General features: G+C 53.6%; 1 protein-coding gene across 4 annotated transcripts in view; it reads left to right on the forward strand.

Annotated features, from left to right (window-relative positions):
• The window catches only part of JARID2 (jumonji and AT-rich interaction domain containing 2), a 252396-nt gene that overhangs the window by 211564 nt on the left and 21456 nt on the right, over window positions 1–19376 (forward strand). For all 4 annotated transcript variants that reach the window (XM_045811686.2, XM_045811689.2, XM_045811687.2 and 1 more), the window contains 2 exons: window positions 9312–9547; window positions 16697–17744. In XM_045811686.2, the coding sequence (XP_045667642.2) occupies window positions 9312–9547; window positions 16697–17744 (1284 nt within the window). The remainder of the gene's footprint in view (window positions 1–9311; window positions 9548–16696; window positions 17745–19376) is intronic.

Genomic DNA, 19376 nt, shown 5'->3' on the forward strand with positions numbered 1-19376 from the left:
GTACATCATTGCACATAACGTATTTTATATTTTTAGATCCTGGGACAGTGGCAACCAAATTTCCATTATAGAAAAATAATCTAGGACTTAAATTCTGTAAGTTCACATGTAGAAAATTTGATTCGTCTTAAAAATCCTTTTTAATGTATTTCTTTCCTGTTAATATATTTTATTTATTTGAGAGAGCAGGAGCTAAGGGGGGAGGGGCAGAGGGGGAGGGAGAAGCAGGTTCCCCGCTGAGCAGGGATCCTGACATGGGGCTCAACCCCAGGACCTAGGACCACGACCTGAGCTGAAGGTAGACGCTTAACTGAGCCACCCAGGCACCCCTCTTTCCTGTTGCATGTATAATCAAAGCTGTAGGATTTCAGTGAGTAGAAATTCTAGAGGGGGTTTGCAAACACCGTGTAAACCCGTAGAGCTTGCTCGCGATGCTGGAGGTCGGGGTGCACGGAGGCCAGGATAGGTTTCCCGTCTCGTGTTGTAGTCTGGCGTTGGCTCCCGGTGTGCGTGAGCCACGCCGTGAGGTCATAATGGGACTTGTGCTGACCCAAACATGTCCCTCCGCCTTCTCTGGCAGACCATGTGAGTGCTGCCGCTGAGCCAGGGGAGCCGTTTCTGCCCAGGGCACCCCGGGTTACAGCGCTCACACATGCTGCATGAAAATCCTTTTGAACTATTGGCACAAGGTTGGCAGACATTCCATTGTTTTCAGACAATAGTGACTCAAAGTTGAACTGGCTCCAGGGAGCGAGCGCAGCTTTTGTACAGTAACAAGGATTTAATGCCAGCCAATTGATGGAGTCTGTCTTCCCCAAGTCGGGACGCCTTGTAATGACATGATGCTTACATTTAAATATCTGGCTTCAGATCAGAAACTTGGCGTGCTTCTCTTTTCCTCTCCGTCACACACTTCTGTATTTACACTGATTCTCTTTTTGTCCCTTCGATTTGTTTTGGGGGTGGGACAGGGAGCCGGTCTTATTTTACAAAATTTTGGGGTTGGTCCAGCCTTTGGGCCTTGGGTTCATTCCTTCCTCCCCATCTTTGTGCCTCTGCTAGCAGACCGTGCAGCTGCGCTTCCCATGAGGGCTCCTGTGCATATTTCTGTCTTTCAAGTAAGCGAAGGCTTCGGGAACCCCCTTAGCTCAGGTCTGACACTCAGGCATCTCAGGGTGTCCTGTAACCTCTGTCAGATGCCATGTGGGGGGACTTCTCTCTCCTAGTCTCCATATTAAAAAACAAAAGAACCCCCCCCCCCCACACACACACACATCAGGATGATGTCCTGGTGTTCTGATGAGGTGCCTTCATTCGCACAAATCATCAGCAAGGTGGGGGCGTCTGGTTCTGGGAAGGGCACGGAGACGGGCCCATGTGGACCCACGTCCTTGCCAGCTCTGTTCAAGGGGCATCACTGCTTTCAAATGGGGCCCTTGCTCTTCGCCATTCCAGCAGGACCTTTGAAGAAGCTGAGCCTCCTTCTCTTTGTCGAACTCCTTCCTCGGAAGAACACGCAGCATTATATATACTTTATTTTAAATACTTGAGCGATTCCTGGAGGGCAGATAAGAGGCGGCAGCTGGTTTTGTGGCTCAGGGAATGGAGGCACAGATGTGTTTGGTGATGCGGGAGCGAAAAATCAAAACCAAGCTAAGCACATCCCTACGAGAGGCCGTGGATGTGGGAGGGTTTTAAAGACCTTCCAGTCGGCTTTCCCTGGGCCGCCTTCTGGAGCTCCCCCAGGAGCCTGCTCTCCATCAGCTGTGGGCGCTGAGCCGCTGTGGGGCCAGCGTTACGGACAAGCTCCCCGGAGCTGTAACTGTGAGCCGCCTCCTCGGGACCTGTAGCTTTTTCCAGCTTCCCCACGATTGTGGGATTGCCGGAGAGAGGTTTCTAAAGTAACTTGCCTTGCCTGATTCCTTTTTCATCCCTTATTGGGAGCAGCTCCGAGCTTCTCAGGCATGAAGTGACCCTAAATCAAAATATCAGCCTTGGGATGTAAAGATTTTGCTTGCCGTGGTGTGAAAACACTTGTCTGTTGGCCATTTAACCTTCAGAGTATGTGTATACAAATCAATATATTTGTCTCTGTTCATTAATGTAAAGCTGTTTGTATCTGAGTACAATACAATTTCCTAATACAGTTCACCGTGATAAATGCTTTTTTTTCTCCCCTTGAAGAAACGAGTCCAATTATTCCTTTTAATTGGGGAGAGCGTGTGTAGTCTTCCATCCGCGCGCCTCTGTCTCTCTTTCTGTCTCTTAGGTTCACAGGGTTTAGTCTTTCCCTGTGAGAGTGAATGTTTTTTTTCCTTTCTCCTTCTCGAGAATCTTACAAATTAAGACAAAAGATAATTACTTGGAGGGGTAAAACTGGCAGGTTCCCACGACACTTAAAATTAATGAGCTGTTGAGGACAAAATATACCTTGTCTCTGGCTCCATCGCCCCCACCCCCCGCCCCTTCCCCCCCCTTCTCCCCCTTTCTCCCCATTTAACACATGATTTGACTTTTTGGCTGTGTTTGCCATTTGGGTATATGGCTGCTGTAAAATAGCGGAGTGGTTACAGAAAGTGGATTCACTGGAAAGCCGTCTCTTTGTTTGCAATTCAACGTTAATTTCATTCTGTTTTTAAATTTTGTATTTTTGAACGCTTTCTCTCCTTCCGATGATCTGATCAAAACAGTCTGCAGAAGGCTGCCGTGCTGCGGTTCACAGGGCACCGGTCTGGTTTATAAGGTTTGTGGCACATGCTTTTCTGCCTGGAGTCCCGGTACCCCACAGCTTCCAGAGCCGTTTCCCCAAGGAGTCGCTGTCATGCTGGGGGGGGGCGGGAACTCTTCCTCCGCATCAGGATAGCATCAGGGCTGAGCATCTCAGGTGCAGATAATGCTGATGCATGATCTGGTGTTTTCCAGTCCCTTGAAGTCCCCGTGAAGCCACTGGCCTTGTCCCGTGGCTCGTTGGGAAAGGAGTGGAGTGAAAATGTGAGCAGGAGTGTCCTGCTACGTCTCTGGCGTGGACTCCGTCAGGAGTGTGGTGATCCTGACAGAGCCAACGCTTGGCCAGTTGCTGGCTTCACGGCCCGCTAGCCCCTTTCTAGACGAATATTCTCTCACTGATTGCTCCAAGCAACCCTGCAAGGTAGTAGATAGGAAACTGAGGGTTGGACAGGTGCTAGCCCAATGTCACATAGCATGTGATTCCTGGACTCCAAATTAGGTAGCTTCCTCTCAGAGCCTGAGGTTTTTGGGGGTTCGTAGAGCTAAACAAAAATACAGGGGCCACCAGATCTATGGAAACCATGATGGAGCTAACCATGGAGAAGATTGTCCAACCTAGCGATGTCCAGGTTTTTGGTTTTGAGACCCATTTATTTATTTGTTTGTTTATTTGTTTATTTATTTTTAAAGATTTTATTTATTCATTTAACAGAGAGAGAGAGACAGCCAGCGAGAGAGGGAACACAAGCAGGGGGAGTGGGAGAGGAAGAAGCAGGCTCCCAGCAGAGGAGCCTGATGTGGGGCTCGATCCCAGAACGCCGGGATCACGCCCTCAGCCGAAGGCAGACGCTTAACCACTGAGCCACGCAGGCACCCCTTGGGACTCCTTTGTACTTAGCGACCCCCCCCCCAAAGGACTGTATTTATGGGTATTTACCATATTAAAATGGAAAGTGAGGAAATTTTAAAGTATTTTTTAAAATTCTATTTATTTTTAAAATTTACTTCTAGTAATCTCTGCACCCAATGTGGGGCTGGAACTCCCAACCCTGACATCAAGAGTCATATGGTCTTGTGACTGAGCCAGCCAGGCTCCCCTAAAATACTTATTTTTTTAAAAAAATGACACAAACCCATTATACGTGAACACAAGTAACATTTTTATGAAAAGTAAGTATATTCCAAACCCCAAAAAATGAGAGCTGGGAAGAGTTGCACTGCTTTGCATTTTTGCACCTCTGACATCTGGCTCAGCGGAAGACGGCTGGGTTCTCCTATCTTTGTACGCAGTCTCTGGCAGTACATGGTTTCGGGTGACGTGTACGAAGAAAATCCATCTCAGGCGAAAATACAGTCGGAAAAGGGAGGAATTTGGGGGGATGATTTTTTGCTTTGGTATAACACCCACATCCAACCAGTGGTGGTTTCCTGAAAGTCCGTTGGTTGGCACGGTAGTCTGAACCCGTCCGGTGAACTTTTCATGCTCTGTCACATTAAAATCCATCGGTGTGCCTTGGGCTTTGAATGGATCTCTTAACCCACACATAACTTTGTCATGTTTTGTGTTGATCATTTGAAAATCATGCTTCACCAAGTACCTCTTCTAATTGCCAGCATCTTTCACTAAACGCGAACAGTCCCGCATCTCCCTGGCCTCACCAGAGAAGGCTTTCTGTGTGCAGAAACTCACGGTGGCAGAGGAAGCTTTTCCACGATGGTGCTTTTTGCCCGAAATCGTGAATGCCATTCCTAGCAGCAAAAACTATTTGTTATTTTCCACGACAGGATCACCAGATTCATCTGTGAGAAAAACAGTGGACAAACCACTCCTTCAGTCCTTCTTTCAAATGAAAATAGTGTTCCATGCAAGCAGCTTAGCTTCGCACCCTAAACCGGCCCACGAGTGGCTTTTCCCTGGACATCAGCTACTTTGATATGCAAGGGAAGTGCTTCATGCGTATTTGCCGTTTTGTCACACAAAGCATGTACACCCAAGGGTTGGCATTTAGTACCTGCGGCCATTCATGCTGCTTTATCACTCCTGGAGAGGAGAACGGGCTTTTCTTTCCTTCCTTCTTTCTTTTTAGCTGCTAGTAATTGGTACTGATGTATCCGGTACTTCGGAGTATAGTTTGCTGCCTCTGCCTTGTTTTGTGTTCAGGCACCAGCAGACCTGCCCGCTGGTTTTTGTTTTCCTTTGGGTTAGAGAGCACGTGGAGAGCGTGAGGGGTGGAGGGGCTGAGGGAGAGGGAGAGTCGTAAGCAGGCTCCACGCCCAGCATGAGGCTCAGCACAGAGCTCCCTGCGGGGCTCGTGAGATCATGACCTGAGCCGAAATCAAGACTCGGATGCTTAATGACTGAGCCACCCAGGCGCCCCCCATCCCTTTTTAAAAAATAATAGCTGTATTAAGATATGATTCACAAATCCTAAAATTTACCCGAAGTCTACAATTCAGTAGTTTTTCGTATATTCAGAGTTGTGCAGTCATCCCCATAGTCAACTTTGGGAGGTGTTTTCATCTCGTTCTCCCTGGAAAACCTCGTTCCCATTAGCAGTCATTCCCAGTTTCCTGAAGCCTCCCCAGCCCCCGGCAACCATTCATCTACTTCCCGTCTCTCTGTATTGGTCTGTTCTGGTCATTTCTTATGAATGGGCTCCTATAGTATGTGACCTTTTGTCATTAGCTTCTTTTCACTTACCACAGTACTTTCTAGACCCCTCATACTGGCGCACGAATGAGTACTTGATTCCTTTTATTGGGTGGATAGTAACCTGTTTTGTTTATCTAAATACTAGTTGATGAAACCTTTGGGTTTCCCCCCAGTTTTTAATTATTTTTTTTTTAAGATTTTATTTATTTATTCGACAGAGATAGAGACAGCCAGCGAGAGAGGGAACACAAGCAGGGGGAGTGGGAGAGGAAGAAGCAGGCCCATAGCATAGGAGCCTGATGTGGGGCTCGATTCCATAACGCCGGGATCACGCCCTGAGCCGAAGGCAGACGCTTAACCGCTGTGCCACCCAGGTGCCCCCAGTTTTTAATTATTATTAATTCTGCCTCAAACATTTATACACAAATTTTTCTGTGGAGATATATATTTTAAGATTGATTTGAAAGAGAGCACACGTGCACGAGCGGGGGAGGGGCACATGGAGAGACACTCTTGAGCCAATTCCCCACGGAACACAGAGCCCGACGCAGGGCTCCATCTCAAGACCCTGAGATCATGACCTGAGCCAAAACCAAGAGTCAGGCCTCTCAGTGTGGACATATGTTTTATTTCTCCTGTGTACGTACCAGAGAGTAGAATTGCTGGGTCGTATGGGAACTGTGTTTCACTTTTTGAGGAACTTTTGGCCTGTTTTCCAGAGTGGCTGCAACATTTTGCATCCCCACCAGCAGTGACTGAGGGTTAGAATTTCTCTGAGTGCTCACCAGCACTCCCCGTTATCTGTCTTTGGAGGACGGCCGTCCTAGTGGGCGTGAAGTGGTTGTGTCTCACGATGGTTTCGATCAGCATTTCCCTGTTGCTAATCCACCTTTTCGTACCGTTCCTGAAATCACGACGAGAAAGGCGAATAAGGATCTTGGTATAATTACAAAAATAATTTTGACCTAGGGAATCCCCTGAAAGGGTCTCCGATTCCCCCAGGGGTCAAGTCGCTCATTAAACCAGTAGAAAATACTGGGTGTGTTTTCAGCATTTATGTCTTCTTGCCCGGGCCGGGCATCAGCAACACGTCTTTTCCCATGAAATGGAGCTCTGCCGGGGCCAGCCACTCGTCCGTATCCAAGGCCTCCTTCATGCTGCTCTGGGTAGGGAGGACCGGAGGCAAGAGGAGGGCTTGCCACGTGTCTCATTCCTTAGTCGTCTGAGCCGGTCCTTCTGAACGGGCACGGGTGAGGTTTCCCAGAGCTCTGTGCCGGGAACATGCGTTCTGCCCAGTCTGCGGAGGAGAACATCGAGGGGCAAATAAACTTGCTGGGGTGCGAAGGGCCCTGTGGGGAATTGAGGTGCTATGTAACACAGTGCTACAAACGAGGACAGGGCCATCGAAGCGCATCTTTTTAACTGAATGAAGGGAAGTAATTTCAGAACTGCTACTTCCTTCGTGGCAGTGACAAAGTGCAGAGGAGCATGGAATATTTGAGATTTAAAGAAAAAGAAAAGAACAACAAAACCCCAAACAAGCCAGCTTCCCTGCTGTTGCAGTAAAGGAGCTGTATTCACTGCTCTAGAAAATGGGTGAACGGTCAAGAATCGCCTAGATTCACGTTGCTTGGCTTGAGTTTCAATCACACTGAAGTACGACTTCTTACGGATGTTGCTTTTAATTTGTCTTGGAAGTAAGCACAGACATGTCAGCTTGGGTGTGATAGGTGGACTCTGACAAAGCACAGTTACTTACATCCGGACTAAATGCCAGCCATTCGCAGCTCTCCGTGTTCCCTGTAACTGAGAGTATCCAGGAGAACCTCACACACACGGGATCATATGCCGTATCTTTGCTGTGGCAGGGTCTTTAACCGCAGCACTGAAACTCTGTGTAGCGTAGGTAGTCCCTGGTGCTGGGAGGAGCTTTCGAGATCGAGGTTCCTATCCGGTCCAGGCACGGGAAGTGTAAATCTCTGTTCTGTTGTATGCCGGGTAGTGGCAGGTGGACTGCAGACGTCCGTGTTAGCATTCGGATCAGAAGACAATCAGGAGGAAATGCGAGGACTGTCTTAGCGTTTGGAAATATGGGCAGGCATCCTAATGATAAACGTTAAGACAGACTTAAAAAAATGGGTTGGGGACCCCTGGGCGGTGGCTTAGTCGGTTAAGCGTCTGCCTTCAGCTCAGGTCGTGATCTCAGGGTCCTGGGATCGAGTGCTGCATCAGGCTCCCTGCAAAGCGGAGAGCCTGCTTCTCCCTCTCCCTCTGCCTGCCGCTCCCCTGCTTGTGCGCACACTCTCTCACAGATAAATAAAATCTTAAGTAAGTAGGGGCGCCTGGGTGGCACAGCAGTTGAGCGTCTGCCTTCGGCTCAGGGCGTGATCCCGGCGTTATGGGATCGAGCCCCACATCAGGCTCCTCCACTGGGAGCCTGCTTCTTCCTCTCCCACTCCCCCTGCTGTGTTCCCTCTCTCGCTGGCTGTCTCTATCTCTGTCAAATAAATAAATAAAATCTTTTAAAAAAAAATCTTAAGTAAGTAAATAAATAAATGGGTTGGTATATTTAGCCTCACAACAGATGGGAAAGCAAATGACAGAGAAGAGGAAAACATTTGCAACCTCTGAGGCGTCACAGTCCTTTAAGGGACACAATGGAGGTGAAAAAGTCCAGGGAGCTGTGGGTACCCGGCTGGAGGCGGCTGTCCTCAGAAGAGAGGCTTTGTAGGTTTTGAGCTCTCGGAAGGGGGCGGGGGTGGAAGGGCATGTGGCATCTTCACGGGAAGAGACTTGGCTCAGACTTGCTGCCGGGCCCGTGGTGGCCTCTGCCTGGAGTTCTGCACAGCCTAGTCAGGGCCGGCCTGGCCTGGAGAGGAGGTGCCCGCGGGCGGTGGACGCAGTGACCTGTAGGCTCCCCTTTGTCAGGACATGCACCGGGAGCCCTTCTAAATGGACAGGTGCAGGGGCTCACTGTAGCTTCCCCATCTGTCTCCCCTTTCTCCTTCCCCTGAAGAAACCAGCCACCACCGCTGGGATGGTTTGAGGGGAGGGGAGACCTGTGGTGTGGGAGGAACAGATGGGAAAGGCTCCCGGATTTCATGGAAAGGGGCCGGACCCACGGTGCTGGGATCGTCAGGCCCAGCTGTAACGCAGAGGAGGGAACTCACAGGAGTTTCCTATAAAAATGTGAGCGGAGTGCTGTTCTCTTCTGAATTGCCTAGCTGGGTGGCATCCGGGGGTCGGGGAGGGGGCGGGCTTGGGAGGCAGGCCAGCTGCCTGTGCTGGTGACAGGCCGTCGAGTCTGGCAGCAGCCCCCTTGTCCACCCTGTTGGCTTCTTCTGTAAAATGGGCGTGGTGACCACGCCCTGCCGGTCCCTTCGGATTCTAAGGCCGCTTGAGCCGGTTCCCCTGGCTTGCGGTGAGCAACGTGACGCGTCCGCTCCCTGACCTGTGTCTGTGGGCAGATCTTCAGTCTCCCAGCGCGTAACTTTCAATCTGAGAATGTGTGATCTTCTTCCAGATCTCCTGTGTCTTCATACACGGAGTGGTCCTGTTCTCAGGATGTGACCGTTTGTGTTCATTTCTTCGTTTTAACTTCTTTCTGTTTAAGGTGTGATGTTGGTATTCTGAGAGCTGCTGGGTTTTGTTTTGGTAGGGATTGAAAAATAAATTTTGCAAGCATTTCAATCACAACACATAATTCTTTGGATACGTTTCAAATGGTTTTTGTCTCAGGGCCCGGGATTAGTCCCAGTTTTTACATTGTTGGGGGTGGGGGAGGTGGTCTTTTCACTTGGGGTCACTCTCAAGCGTGGGCGGGACTCGAAGGCCATCCAGAATGTTTTCTTTCCCTTTGACATCAGGGCGTTGGTGCTCAATGGTAACAATCCCTAATGTAGTGACTGCGTTCTCTCTCCTTCCTTTCTAGTTTTCAATGGTTCCAGCAGGTCATCACGGGAGAAAGAACCTGTTCAAAAACACAAAAGCAAAGAGGCCACTCCCGGGAAGGAGAAGCACAGCGATCACCGGGCTGACGGCCGGCGGGAACAGGCCTCAGTGGCCCACCCCCCAGCGGCCCCGTCCACGGGCTCCTCGGCCAAGGGGCTCGCTGCTAACCACCACCACCCCCCTCTGCATCGGTCGGCTCAGGACTTACGGAAACAGGTAAAGCACAGCCCCGCCGCACGAGTGACCCTGCTCTGGCCCAGAGGGCGCCTGCCTGCTAGATGCCACCTCCCATGTCCCCAGCGTAACTGAGGGGGACCTGTGAGTAGGAGCCTCAGGACATCATGATGAGAGGGCTCACACGGCAGGAGGGGGGTGCGCAGAGGTAGGATGGGGAGGGAAGCCTTGCCTTTTTGCACAGAGGGGTTCGTGCGCGTACCCCTCCTTCTCTGAAGGTCCGTCAGCTGGTCTGGTGGCACATTCGCATTCAGCCCTGGAGCAAGGCCTGGGATCCTGCGTGTTGGCGATGGACAAAGGGCACTTGCCTTCTGCATTATCCGTCTCCCACCCGTGTCCTGGGTGTTAGAGGAGTTAGGGTCCTGTTGCTCAGGTTGAGCCCAGAGAAGCTACACCTTGAAAACAGGCCTGCGATCTGCCTAGCGCTGTCCGGAGACGATCCTGGGCTGCTGCTGTCTTCTTAATGTGACGAGAGAGCGTCTCTGCTGGGACTTAGGAGCGGAGGACGCGCCTGGGTGCGTGCACTGCTGAGCTGCCCCCTGTGCTGGGGGGCAGTGGGGGGCACTTAGCTGAGCGCATGTCAGCCCTGCCCCTCACGGTCAGCAGAGTGCAGCCGCACCTAGCTCTCTGGCCCCGAGTCCCACGGTCCCCATTTCAGGGTGGCAGTAGATAACAGATCCTGTTGGCACACTCTCAAGAATGGCCTCAGGCTCAGCCACTGCGGTTGTCCCTGTCCTTGGACAGTGACTTCTCAGGACCCCGGGAGGGTCGGTCAGGAGATAGGCAGGTATGTGGAGGCATGCAGTGGAAGGGCTGTGTCCCCCGGCTCGGTGGCATTTCCACTGACCGCTGTGCTCCTGTTCTCACTGCATTTTAAAGTTCGGGATGTGGGGGACACAGACAAGCTCTCCTCACGGGGCATTTATGACCCAGAGTTAATCTTTTCCCCAGAATAGACCACAGGCTGTAATCTTTAAAGATCGAGTCAGGGCGAGGACCAGGAGATTCCTGGGCAGCAGTGTTCCAGAATGACTAAGAGATGGTGGGGACACAGTGGAATTTCTCCCTGTTCTTTACATACGGCCTTTCTTGTTCTTGATGACAGAGTGATTTCTCCCTGAATATGTGTCTTCGTGTGCACACACGTGGGAGGGCGTGTGCGCACACGTGGGAGGGCGTGTGCGCACACACATTATTAGTCTTACCCTTAGCTTTTACAGGTGATTCAGCTCTTCGGGTGGGTTGGGGTGAACAAGGTCCTCACACATGACTTCTTCATCCTTTGCCCTGTTGCTTTGAGATCGAGTAGGTGGTTGTAGCATATTTTAAACCTTGCCCCTTCTTCCTGAAACACAGACGTCACGGTTTTCCTAGAGACACGACTGCGCCTGATTGTGGAATTGTCTCCCAGGTCCCTGCTGGATGCCTGGTTCTCAGGACCAGGAGGCACCATACCTGTGTGTTTTTGGCACATCATCCCCACTCAGTAGGACTTGATGTCCAGGCAGAGTCACGCTCGTGCACACACATGCACATGCGTGCACGTACTTTGACTCTCACATGTGAAGCCGGATTGAGTAGACCTGGTGTCAGTTGGGCCCAGAACCCGTCAGCTGTCAGCCGGTGCCCTTCAGCTCGGGATGTCCCTTTGTAACTGAACGCAAGGCATCACACAGCTGGAGGGAAGAGTTGGGGGCGCAGGGAGGACCCCTCTGCCCCTTCCCCCTAGCTACCTGGCATGCATGTGGGCCCATTTCACACACATGCAGCCTGAAGTTGGAGGAGAGATCTGGGTGCCCCTCGCAGAGCAGCTTCCTGTCCCCAAGCAACTGCAGGAGCGTGGCTCGCGTGCTTTTGTTCAGGCGACCAGCTTTGCGGGTGGGGTGTCACTGGGCTCTGCTCAGGGCTTGTCTCCTACCTCCCCTCCCCCCTCCTACCCTAGCCCTCCCCCCAGAAGGGCTGGCCGAGGGCTCCAGCTCTCATTTGATGCTGACCGAGACCTTCGCTGAATCTTAAGATATCTGACCCACCTGGGCCCTATTGTTCATTTGGAGGCAGTCATGCCCACTCCCCTCTCAGCAAGATTGGGAGAAATGAAAGGACAATTTAGAAAATACCAAATCCCGTTATTTAAAGAAAGAAAATAAGGTTAGTAGAGTTAAATTGCAGATTCCTTTGTAACTGCTTGATGGAATGGACTAGAATCTGATCTTTCATCCTTCACCCGCATTAAAGACGGGGCAGAGGATATGTTGATTTTTAACTTCAAATAGGATTAAGTTACGTGGGTCCTCCTGGATTGGAAGGATGAATGTGAATCATGTTAAGGGGGTGGGCGGTAGCGGGATACAGTGTTGGGGGCTGCTGCTCAGAAGGGCTTTACCCTGCTTGTGCTGATGCATTTGGAGACACTGATAACTCGCACTTTTTACTAAAATAGCCTCTTTCCTGTTGCTTTGCACGGTGCCATGTGCTGCTGGCTGTGCTTTGTTAGGGCCCGGGGCTCCGAGCCTTTGAGCCCGGGAACGCACACTTCACCTTGCCAGACCTCCCACCTTTATGACAGTGGCAGTGCTGTGCCTGTCACACTTGTGTGCTGCCCTGGGGTTGTCGGGTGGCCGTGGCAGGATAGTGTGGACGTGTGCTCGGTGCCAGAGGAGCATGTGTCTCCCTCTTCATTTCCTTAACCTAACACTTAGGTTGAAATGCACTAAAAGTCCGTAACAAATTCAGGATGTTACAGAATCCTGGAGATTCGAAATGCTGGTTTCCTAGAGCGTCCCGAGGAGGTCTTGATTCGTACAGAAGTTTGTGCGGTCAGTAAGCCTGGATGTGGGTTGTCAGGCCGCACCAAACGCGTCACTGTCCTGTCCTTCTGTATCATGCTGAGGCTTCACACCGTGAAGGCTGGTCACCTGGTGCGGGGCAGCCGGCAGACACGCTTGGAGGGAAGGTCGGCTGAGCTCTGTCCTTACCTTTGGTGGCTGGGTCCTCCCAACAGGCTGTACACGGGTTGCCAAAAATGTCTTGGCCTCAAGGATTCAAAGAGGAGGTTTAAACTCTGATCAAAGAGTTGGAAGTAGTTTTTTGTTTGTTTGTTTGTTTGAAGTTGTAGAAAACGAAATAGGAACATCCAGAGAGAAAAAAGGTCAGAAAATCACCTCCGCTGTTAAGAACGTTCAGGGTTTAACTGTGCTCCTCGTCAGGTTGCCCTTGTGGGTGGCATTGTACGTGGTGGTGCCATGGTACTTGTGACTCAGTTGCCTGTAGTGGGGGCAGGTGCTTTCAGAGGTTTAGGGACTCCCACTCCTTCTTGTCCGCGCTCACGAATTTGGATGTCACCCATCCTCTAACACAGGGGCCTGCTGTACCAGCAGACCTTCCCTCCCGGGGCTCGATGCCCGTCTGGTGTCATCTCAGGCTCTTTGGTTTTCAGTCCAAGTGGGTTCTGCCCAACCAGCAAATGTTTCTCCTGAGCACCCCCCTGACCCCCTCCCCAGCTCTCCTGGGGTCTGAAAGGATGGGCCCAGGCTCTCGACTCAGCGGCTCCCTCTGGTGGGATTTCTGGTTGTGAAGCGGGGGTAGCGTCTCTGCCTCCAGCCACCTCATGGCCGTGTGTCCGGGGGAACCGGGGCTACAGGTAACGGGTGGGTGGTGGTGGGAGAAGAACAAGCTGCAGATCCCCCACCTCCTGCAGAGCTGGGTGGGTTGTGGGGGAGTGGGAGGCCGAGGCCAAAACCCCTGCCGGAGCCGAGAGAAGGAGCAGCTTGGGGAGAGGCCGTTTCTCAGCTGAGTGTGTGCTTGCACAGTGGAGAGCTCTGCCACACACACCACCTTCGCGTTAGTCCTCGTGAAATAAGGGACCTCTCGTGCTCCTCCGGGCAAGGACTTTCCAGCGCCCGCGCCGGTGACATCAGACCTGCCAACGCTGTGTGCTGGCCGAGTGACCCGGGCGTTTTGTTGAGCTGACACTTGGTGTTTGCTACTTCTCGATGGGGCAGTGGGTGGGGGGAGGACCCCCTCAGTGGCAAGGTGAAACCGTGCCCTCCGCCGTTCCTTTGTTTTCTTTGGTACAAATTAGGCATTGGACCCCTAAAGACAAGGACGGGACGAGGAGCAGGCCAGTGTGTGTGCAGACAGGTGGGTCCCAGGTCGGTGGTCCTGTGCGTCCCTACCTTAGTATGCACGGCACAGCGGGTGGGACGGACAGGTGGGTTCCCGCGTGGGGCCAACTTGTCAGCTGCATCGCGGCCCCTGCTGGCACGCAGAACGCGGGCACCACTGGGTGGGCCGTGGGGTGTGGGAAGAAGGAATACCGTCCACGAAACGTGCCCTTTCCAGGCTCCGTGACTTATTTCTCAAAATCAAGTTCATCGTTCCGATGAGTCCCGAAGGAGATGCCTTTAGCCTGCGCTTGTGATGTGGACATGACGTGCAAGATTTGGGTGGCCAGCCGCTCTTGAAGGACTGTGAGGACGGTAGGAAGGAAAGGAATTGAGTAACTCCTTCTAGCAGAGCTGGGCAGTTGGCTGCTCATCTTGGCAGTAACCACCGGTATTCAAGTTGATGGAAATAGGTAAAGAAGAAGGGGATTCTTTTTGCCATTGAGGGAGGTGAAATACTTCTCCAGAACTCTGCCATGCAGGAAATTGACCTCCCCCTAGCACGCAAGGAGAGGTGGTCAGGTGTCCCCAAGAAGGCCGATGGATGGACTAAAGGCCCCTGCTCTCTCTTCTTTGAGGTGGTGGAGTCTGAGAGCTCTCCTGTGGGTGCGGGGTGGGGGGGGCAAACAGAAGCGTTAGGGGAGCACTGACCCGGCAGGGGCCCCACCCTCAATGACCAGGTCAGCATCCAGGCGCGGTGGGGGTTAGACTGTGGAGTCAGCACTGTTGGGGCTGGGTGAAGACTTGGAATACCCTGTCCTCTCTGTGGCTCTGCAAAGATTGAAGGTCCTGGATCCCTGAGGCCTTTCTCTGTCTTGATGATGGAAAAATCTCTCTGAGCCACAGCAGGACTTCACTGTTTTTGTTTTTCTAAATGGTTTGTTTTGTGTTCAGTTAATGGAAGCACTTGAAAAAAAAAAAAACAACAGATTAGAGATCTTCTTGCTCCCCGCTTTACCTCCTATTCCGGATCATGGTAGTCACCGTGGGAAGTTTGTCTGCCCACCCCGAGGTGGTATAAATGTATTTTTCACTTATTGTTGCCAGGCTGCTAGTTTGTTTGTTTTAAATTCCTGTTCTTCATTCCAGATCCCTCTGGCCCTTAGCTGATGTGGTCAGTCCTCCTTCTCTGTAGGGGTGGTGGTGGGCAGTGGTTGATGCTGCTGTACCCCCCCCCCCCACCGCCTGCCCTGTGGCCTCCCCAGGGTGGCTCAGCCCCTCAGTGAGTCCAGACTGGCTCCCCAGAAACCTGACTCCCTAGACGCCCCAGGGTTGATTATGGAACGTGGCCTCATACCAAGAGGTTAGGGTTTGATTGGACTGTGTAGAGACAGTGGCGTATACAGAAACACACTGCGTTCTCTGTTTCCGGAATCTCCTACTGAGAGTTTGCTTCAGTGGTTCTCAAAGTATGTTCCCAAATCAGCCTCAGGATTTCCCGGGGCCTTGTTAGAAATTTGAGTTCTTGGGCCCCATCCCAGACCTAGTGGATGAGAAACCTTGGGCGTGGGGCCCAGTGGTCTGTTTGGGGGACAAGCCCTCCCGCAGGCTCTGACGGCACTGGTTTGGATACTGATGGGAAAGTTCTGGTTTTGTTTTTGTTTGTTCCCATGTGGGCGAAGTGCATTTTCCTGGCCTGGGCCTGGGCCTAGTGCAGAGGTCACTTGGACTTGGGGCCGTGTCCTGGGGAACCTGATTCCTCTGGGGAGGCAGCCGTGGGGCCCGTGGGAGCCGCATTATCTCAGCATGGCAGGTCGAGGCGCTTGGGTGTGACTGCAGCTGGTCGCTCAGCTTCCTTGACTTGGGAGCCCAGGCTCCTTCTACCCAATCCTGTCCTCACGGGGGTTACTGATAGCTGAGAGGAGATGGCCGTGTTGTTCCATGTCCTGGGGATTGGCTTATTTTTAGTCAGCCTCTTCTGGAGGCGGTGGTGCCCGTGGAGCCTTGGCGTCCCTGTTTGGAACTCACGTTGCAGACGAGAAGTTGAAGCCCAAGATGTGAACGACTGTTGGACGGGATGTCCCCCCCCCCCCCCCCCCCCCCGCCAAAGCCACGTCCCCTGCAGCAGCAGCAGCAGCAGCTCTGGGCTGGGCCCTTCCCCATCCCTTGGAAGTGACGCATTCCCAGTGTCCACCCGTCACTCTCCGGTGTCCCTTTATAAACAAGGGTGACTTTTACGGGTCCCAGAATTACCGCTGTGTCCAGGCCGTGCAGAGAGGCTGCTTGGCTCACCTGGTTCCCACAGAACCGAATGTGGAGTTTGTCGGGGGTGGGAACACGGGAGCTGTCTGTGCAGGAGAGGGCGGGCATCCTTCGCTTGGCCGGAGAGAGGCGGCGCATCCATGTTCCGCGGGGCCGCGTCTCCCCGACCAGCCGCTGGCGGCCATGTGCCCGGGTTTGCCCCGTGACCTGCATGGGAGCAGGGCCCCATGAGTGCCTTTGTTCTTTTCTCTCCCTGGTATTTTGGTTTCCTTCCTTTTTTAGCACCTCGGTTTAAAAATTCTGTGGGCAGAGCGTGCTGTTCTGTGGAGCACACAGACCGGCAGACTCGTCTTTTCTTGGAACACGGTGTGTGTGTGTCCTGTTCCTAAGTGGGCTCAGGGTCTTGCTGCTGGGAATGTCCTTAGCCTGTGACCAGGTGATGGCGGGCGAGTGGACAGGTCGTCATCGTGAAACGTCGATTTCCTGGAAGACCACTTAGCAGGAGTGTTAAAATCCACCCAGGAGACTGTGCTGCGGGCACGTGGGTGGTCATCATGATTTTGTGCGGGAGGCTAGGCATGTGTCGGCCCAAAGATCCCGAAAGCCAGTGTCTCGGACTTGAGTCCACAGCCGTGTCTGCGGCGTGCCTCTGCGTGAGAGCCGGCGGCCGGCTCTGCAGGGTTCCCCGCGGGGAGAGGTCGCCCTCTCGGAAGGTACTAATTCTGCTTCTCTTGTCCCTCCCTCTGCTTCTCCTGCCGCCTCCCAGGTTTCGAAGGTAAATGGAGTCACTCGAATGTCATCTCTGGGTACAAGTGCAACCAGTGCCAAAAAGATGCGCGAAGTCAGACCTTCACCGTCCAAAACTGTGAAGTACACTGCAACGGTGACGAAGGGGACTGTCACATACACCAAAGCCAAGAGAGAACTGGTCAAGGAAACCAAACCCAATCACCACAAGCCCAGTTCCGCTGTCAACCACACAATCTCAGGGAAAACGGAAAGTAGCAATGCAAAGACCCGCAAACAGGTGCTATCCCTCGGGGGGGCGTCCAAGTCCACCGGGCACGCCGTCAGTGGCCTCAAGGTCAGTGGCAGGTTGAACCCAAAGTCATGCACTAAGGAGGTGGGGGGGCGGCAGCTGAGGGAGGGGCTGCGGAACTCCAAGAGGAGACTGGAAGAGGCACAGCAGGCCGAGAAGCCGCAGTCCCCGCCCAAGAGGATGAAAGGGACGGCTGGCTCTGCCGAAGCCCCCGGCAGAAAGGCGGCGGCGGCCCCTGCGTCGCCGGCCCCCGCGGACAAGGCGCTGCTGCACGGGCACGTGAAGAAGGAAGTGCCCGAGCGCAGCCTGGAAAGGAACCGGCCGAAGCGGGCCACGGCCGGCAAGAGCGCGCCAGGCAGACAAGCACACGGCAAGACGGACGGCGCCTCCTGTGAAAATCGTTCTACCTCGCAAACGGAGCCCTTGCACAAGCCGCACGAGGCGGCGGCCAAGCCCGACAAGGCGGGCGGCCGGGCCGGCTGGGCGGCCATGGACGAGATCCCCGTGCTCAGGCCGTCCGCCAAGGAGTTCCACGACCCACTCGTCTACATCGAGTCGGTCCGCGCTCAGGTGGAGAAGTACGGCATGTGCAGGGTGATCCCCCCTCCGGACTGGCGGCCCGAGTGCAAGCTCAACGACGAGATGCGGTTCGTGACGCAGATTCAGCACATCCACAAGCTGGGCCGGCGCTGGGGCCCCAACGTGCAGCGGCTGGCCTGCATCAAGAAGCACCTCAGATCTCAGGGCATCACCATGGACGAGCTCCCGCTCATAGGTGAGGCCCCCCGCCCTCCCCGGCGCCCCTTTCCTCCAGCCACCCCCCCCAACCGGGGCTAAGATGGGGAGGAGCCTGCCCTGGGCAGGGTGGTTTCTCTGGAAGCCTGTCGGCTTTGGCCTGTAGATCCCCGTCTCTGCTCTGTGTGCTCGTGGGCTTCCCTTGTACGCGTATCCTCCTGTCATAAGGACTTCAGTCATATTGTGGGTTAGGTGCTGTCCCCCCAGGGCGGGGGGGGATGTCTAGGACACTTCATTTTACCTTCATCACCTCTTTAAAGACCCTATTTCCAATACAGTTCCCTCCCGAGGTGCTGGGAGGTGGGGCTTGAACACTTGAATATGTGGGTGATGCAGGCCAGCCCACTTTCTCTCTCTCTCCTCCTTGTTTTTCCTTGCCTGTCACTTTCTCTGGTGACCAGTGGGGTCCTTTCAGTGACCACAGATCAGGAGATGGGTTTAAATTTCCCTTGAGAGTGGGGACCACGGTACAGCTCACCTCGGGGAGCTCCCCTGTGTGAGTGAGCATCCTGCAGATGTGGGGGCCCCGGCCACAGGCAGAGCCCACGTACAGGTCCTCCCGGGCCCCCAGTGTCCCTCTTCCTCCTCCCTTGCTGCAGCTTGCTCCTAGAGGATTCACTCACTCTGTCTGCAGAGTGCGGGGTTCCTTTGGGGACAGCGGGTAAGGTCACGCACAGCCTCCCCGGTTCAGCTCCAGCCCAGTGAAATGGGGCATATTGCTGCCTCCATTTTGGAGGTCCTGAGTTTGCAGGGGCAGGGAGAAGAGGAGCCATTTCAGCCGTCCCAGTGTCAGGAGTTGGCAGGAAGCTCGGGCTCCCTGCAAGATGGAGGTCTCATTATTCTCTCAGCAGGTGCCTGCCACGGCTAACGCCTGAGTGGGAATCACTTAATTTGAAAAAATCCTCAGTTTGGGGTCTGCGCTCAGGGACGGCACGTTGTCAGCTGACGCTACGGGGCTGTGGGTACGGGCTGAGCAGGCGTGAGCGTTTGGTGCGGGTTGTGCCCTCGCTGTGTTCAGAGCAGCACCAGGCGCCCCAGGCCACGGTGAGAGGTCTGAGTCCCTCCACCCACCCTGCTGGGGGACCGTGGGTCTTCGGGCGACAGGTGAGGTAATCGGGTGATGTCATAATGACAGCTGGTAACGGTTGGTTCAGGGTAGGTTCTTGCTCGCATCCTTCCCGTAGTCCCTGGGGCCAAGTGGATGTGTCCCCGTTGTGTGTGTGCACTCTTTGCCGCTGTCCCCAAGCGTAGAGCCTTGTCTGTCGCCATCTGTAGAAGGGGTGATGGGCCAGCCCGTTCCTGTAGAGGCCTCCCCACAGAGTGCGGGGCTTCACGGTTTTGAAGCCACGTTGCAGAATGTGCCAGTGCAGGTACTCCTCCTGCGTCTGCTCCCAGCCCCTCGGGGAGCAGGGGGTGCGGGAGGCGCTTTGCCCCTTGGCAGCCGAGCGGCTCTGTGAAGGGGCCGATGGGAGCCGGTGAGGAGCCCACGAAATTTCCAAGCAGTGTGTGCATTTTCAGGTGCTTCTGGATTCTAATGATCTACAAGAGCGAAAGATACGAAAGTTCTGGCTTACCTCCTTTCTAGTCCATCTGTGACGTGAGCCTCAGGGGC

This window comes from Ursus americanus, chromosome 32 (assembly GCF_024610735.1).
Source record: "Ursus americanus isolate L20-20 chromosome 32, mUrsAme1.1.p, whole genome shotgun sequence".
Taxonomy (NCBI): domain Eukaryota; kingdom Metazoa; phylum Chordata; class Mammalia; order Carnivora; family Ursidae; genus Ursus; species Ursus americanus.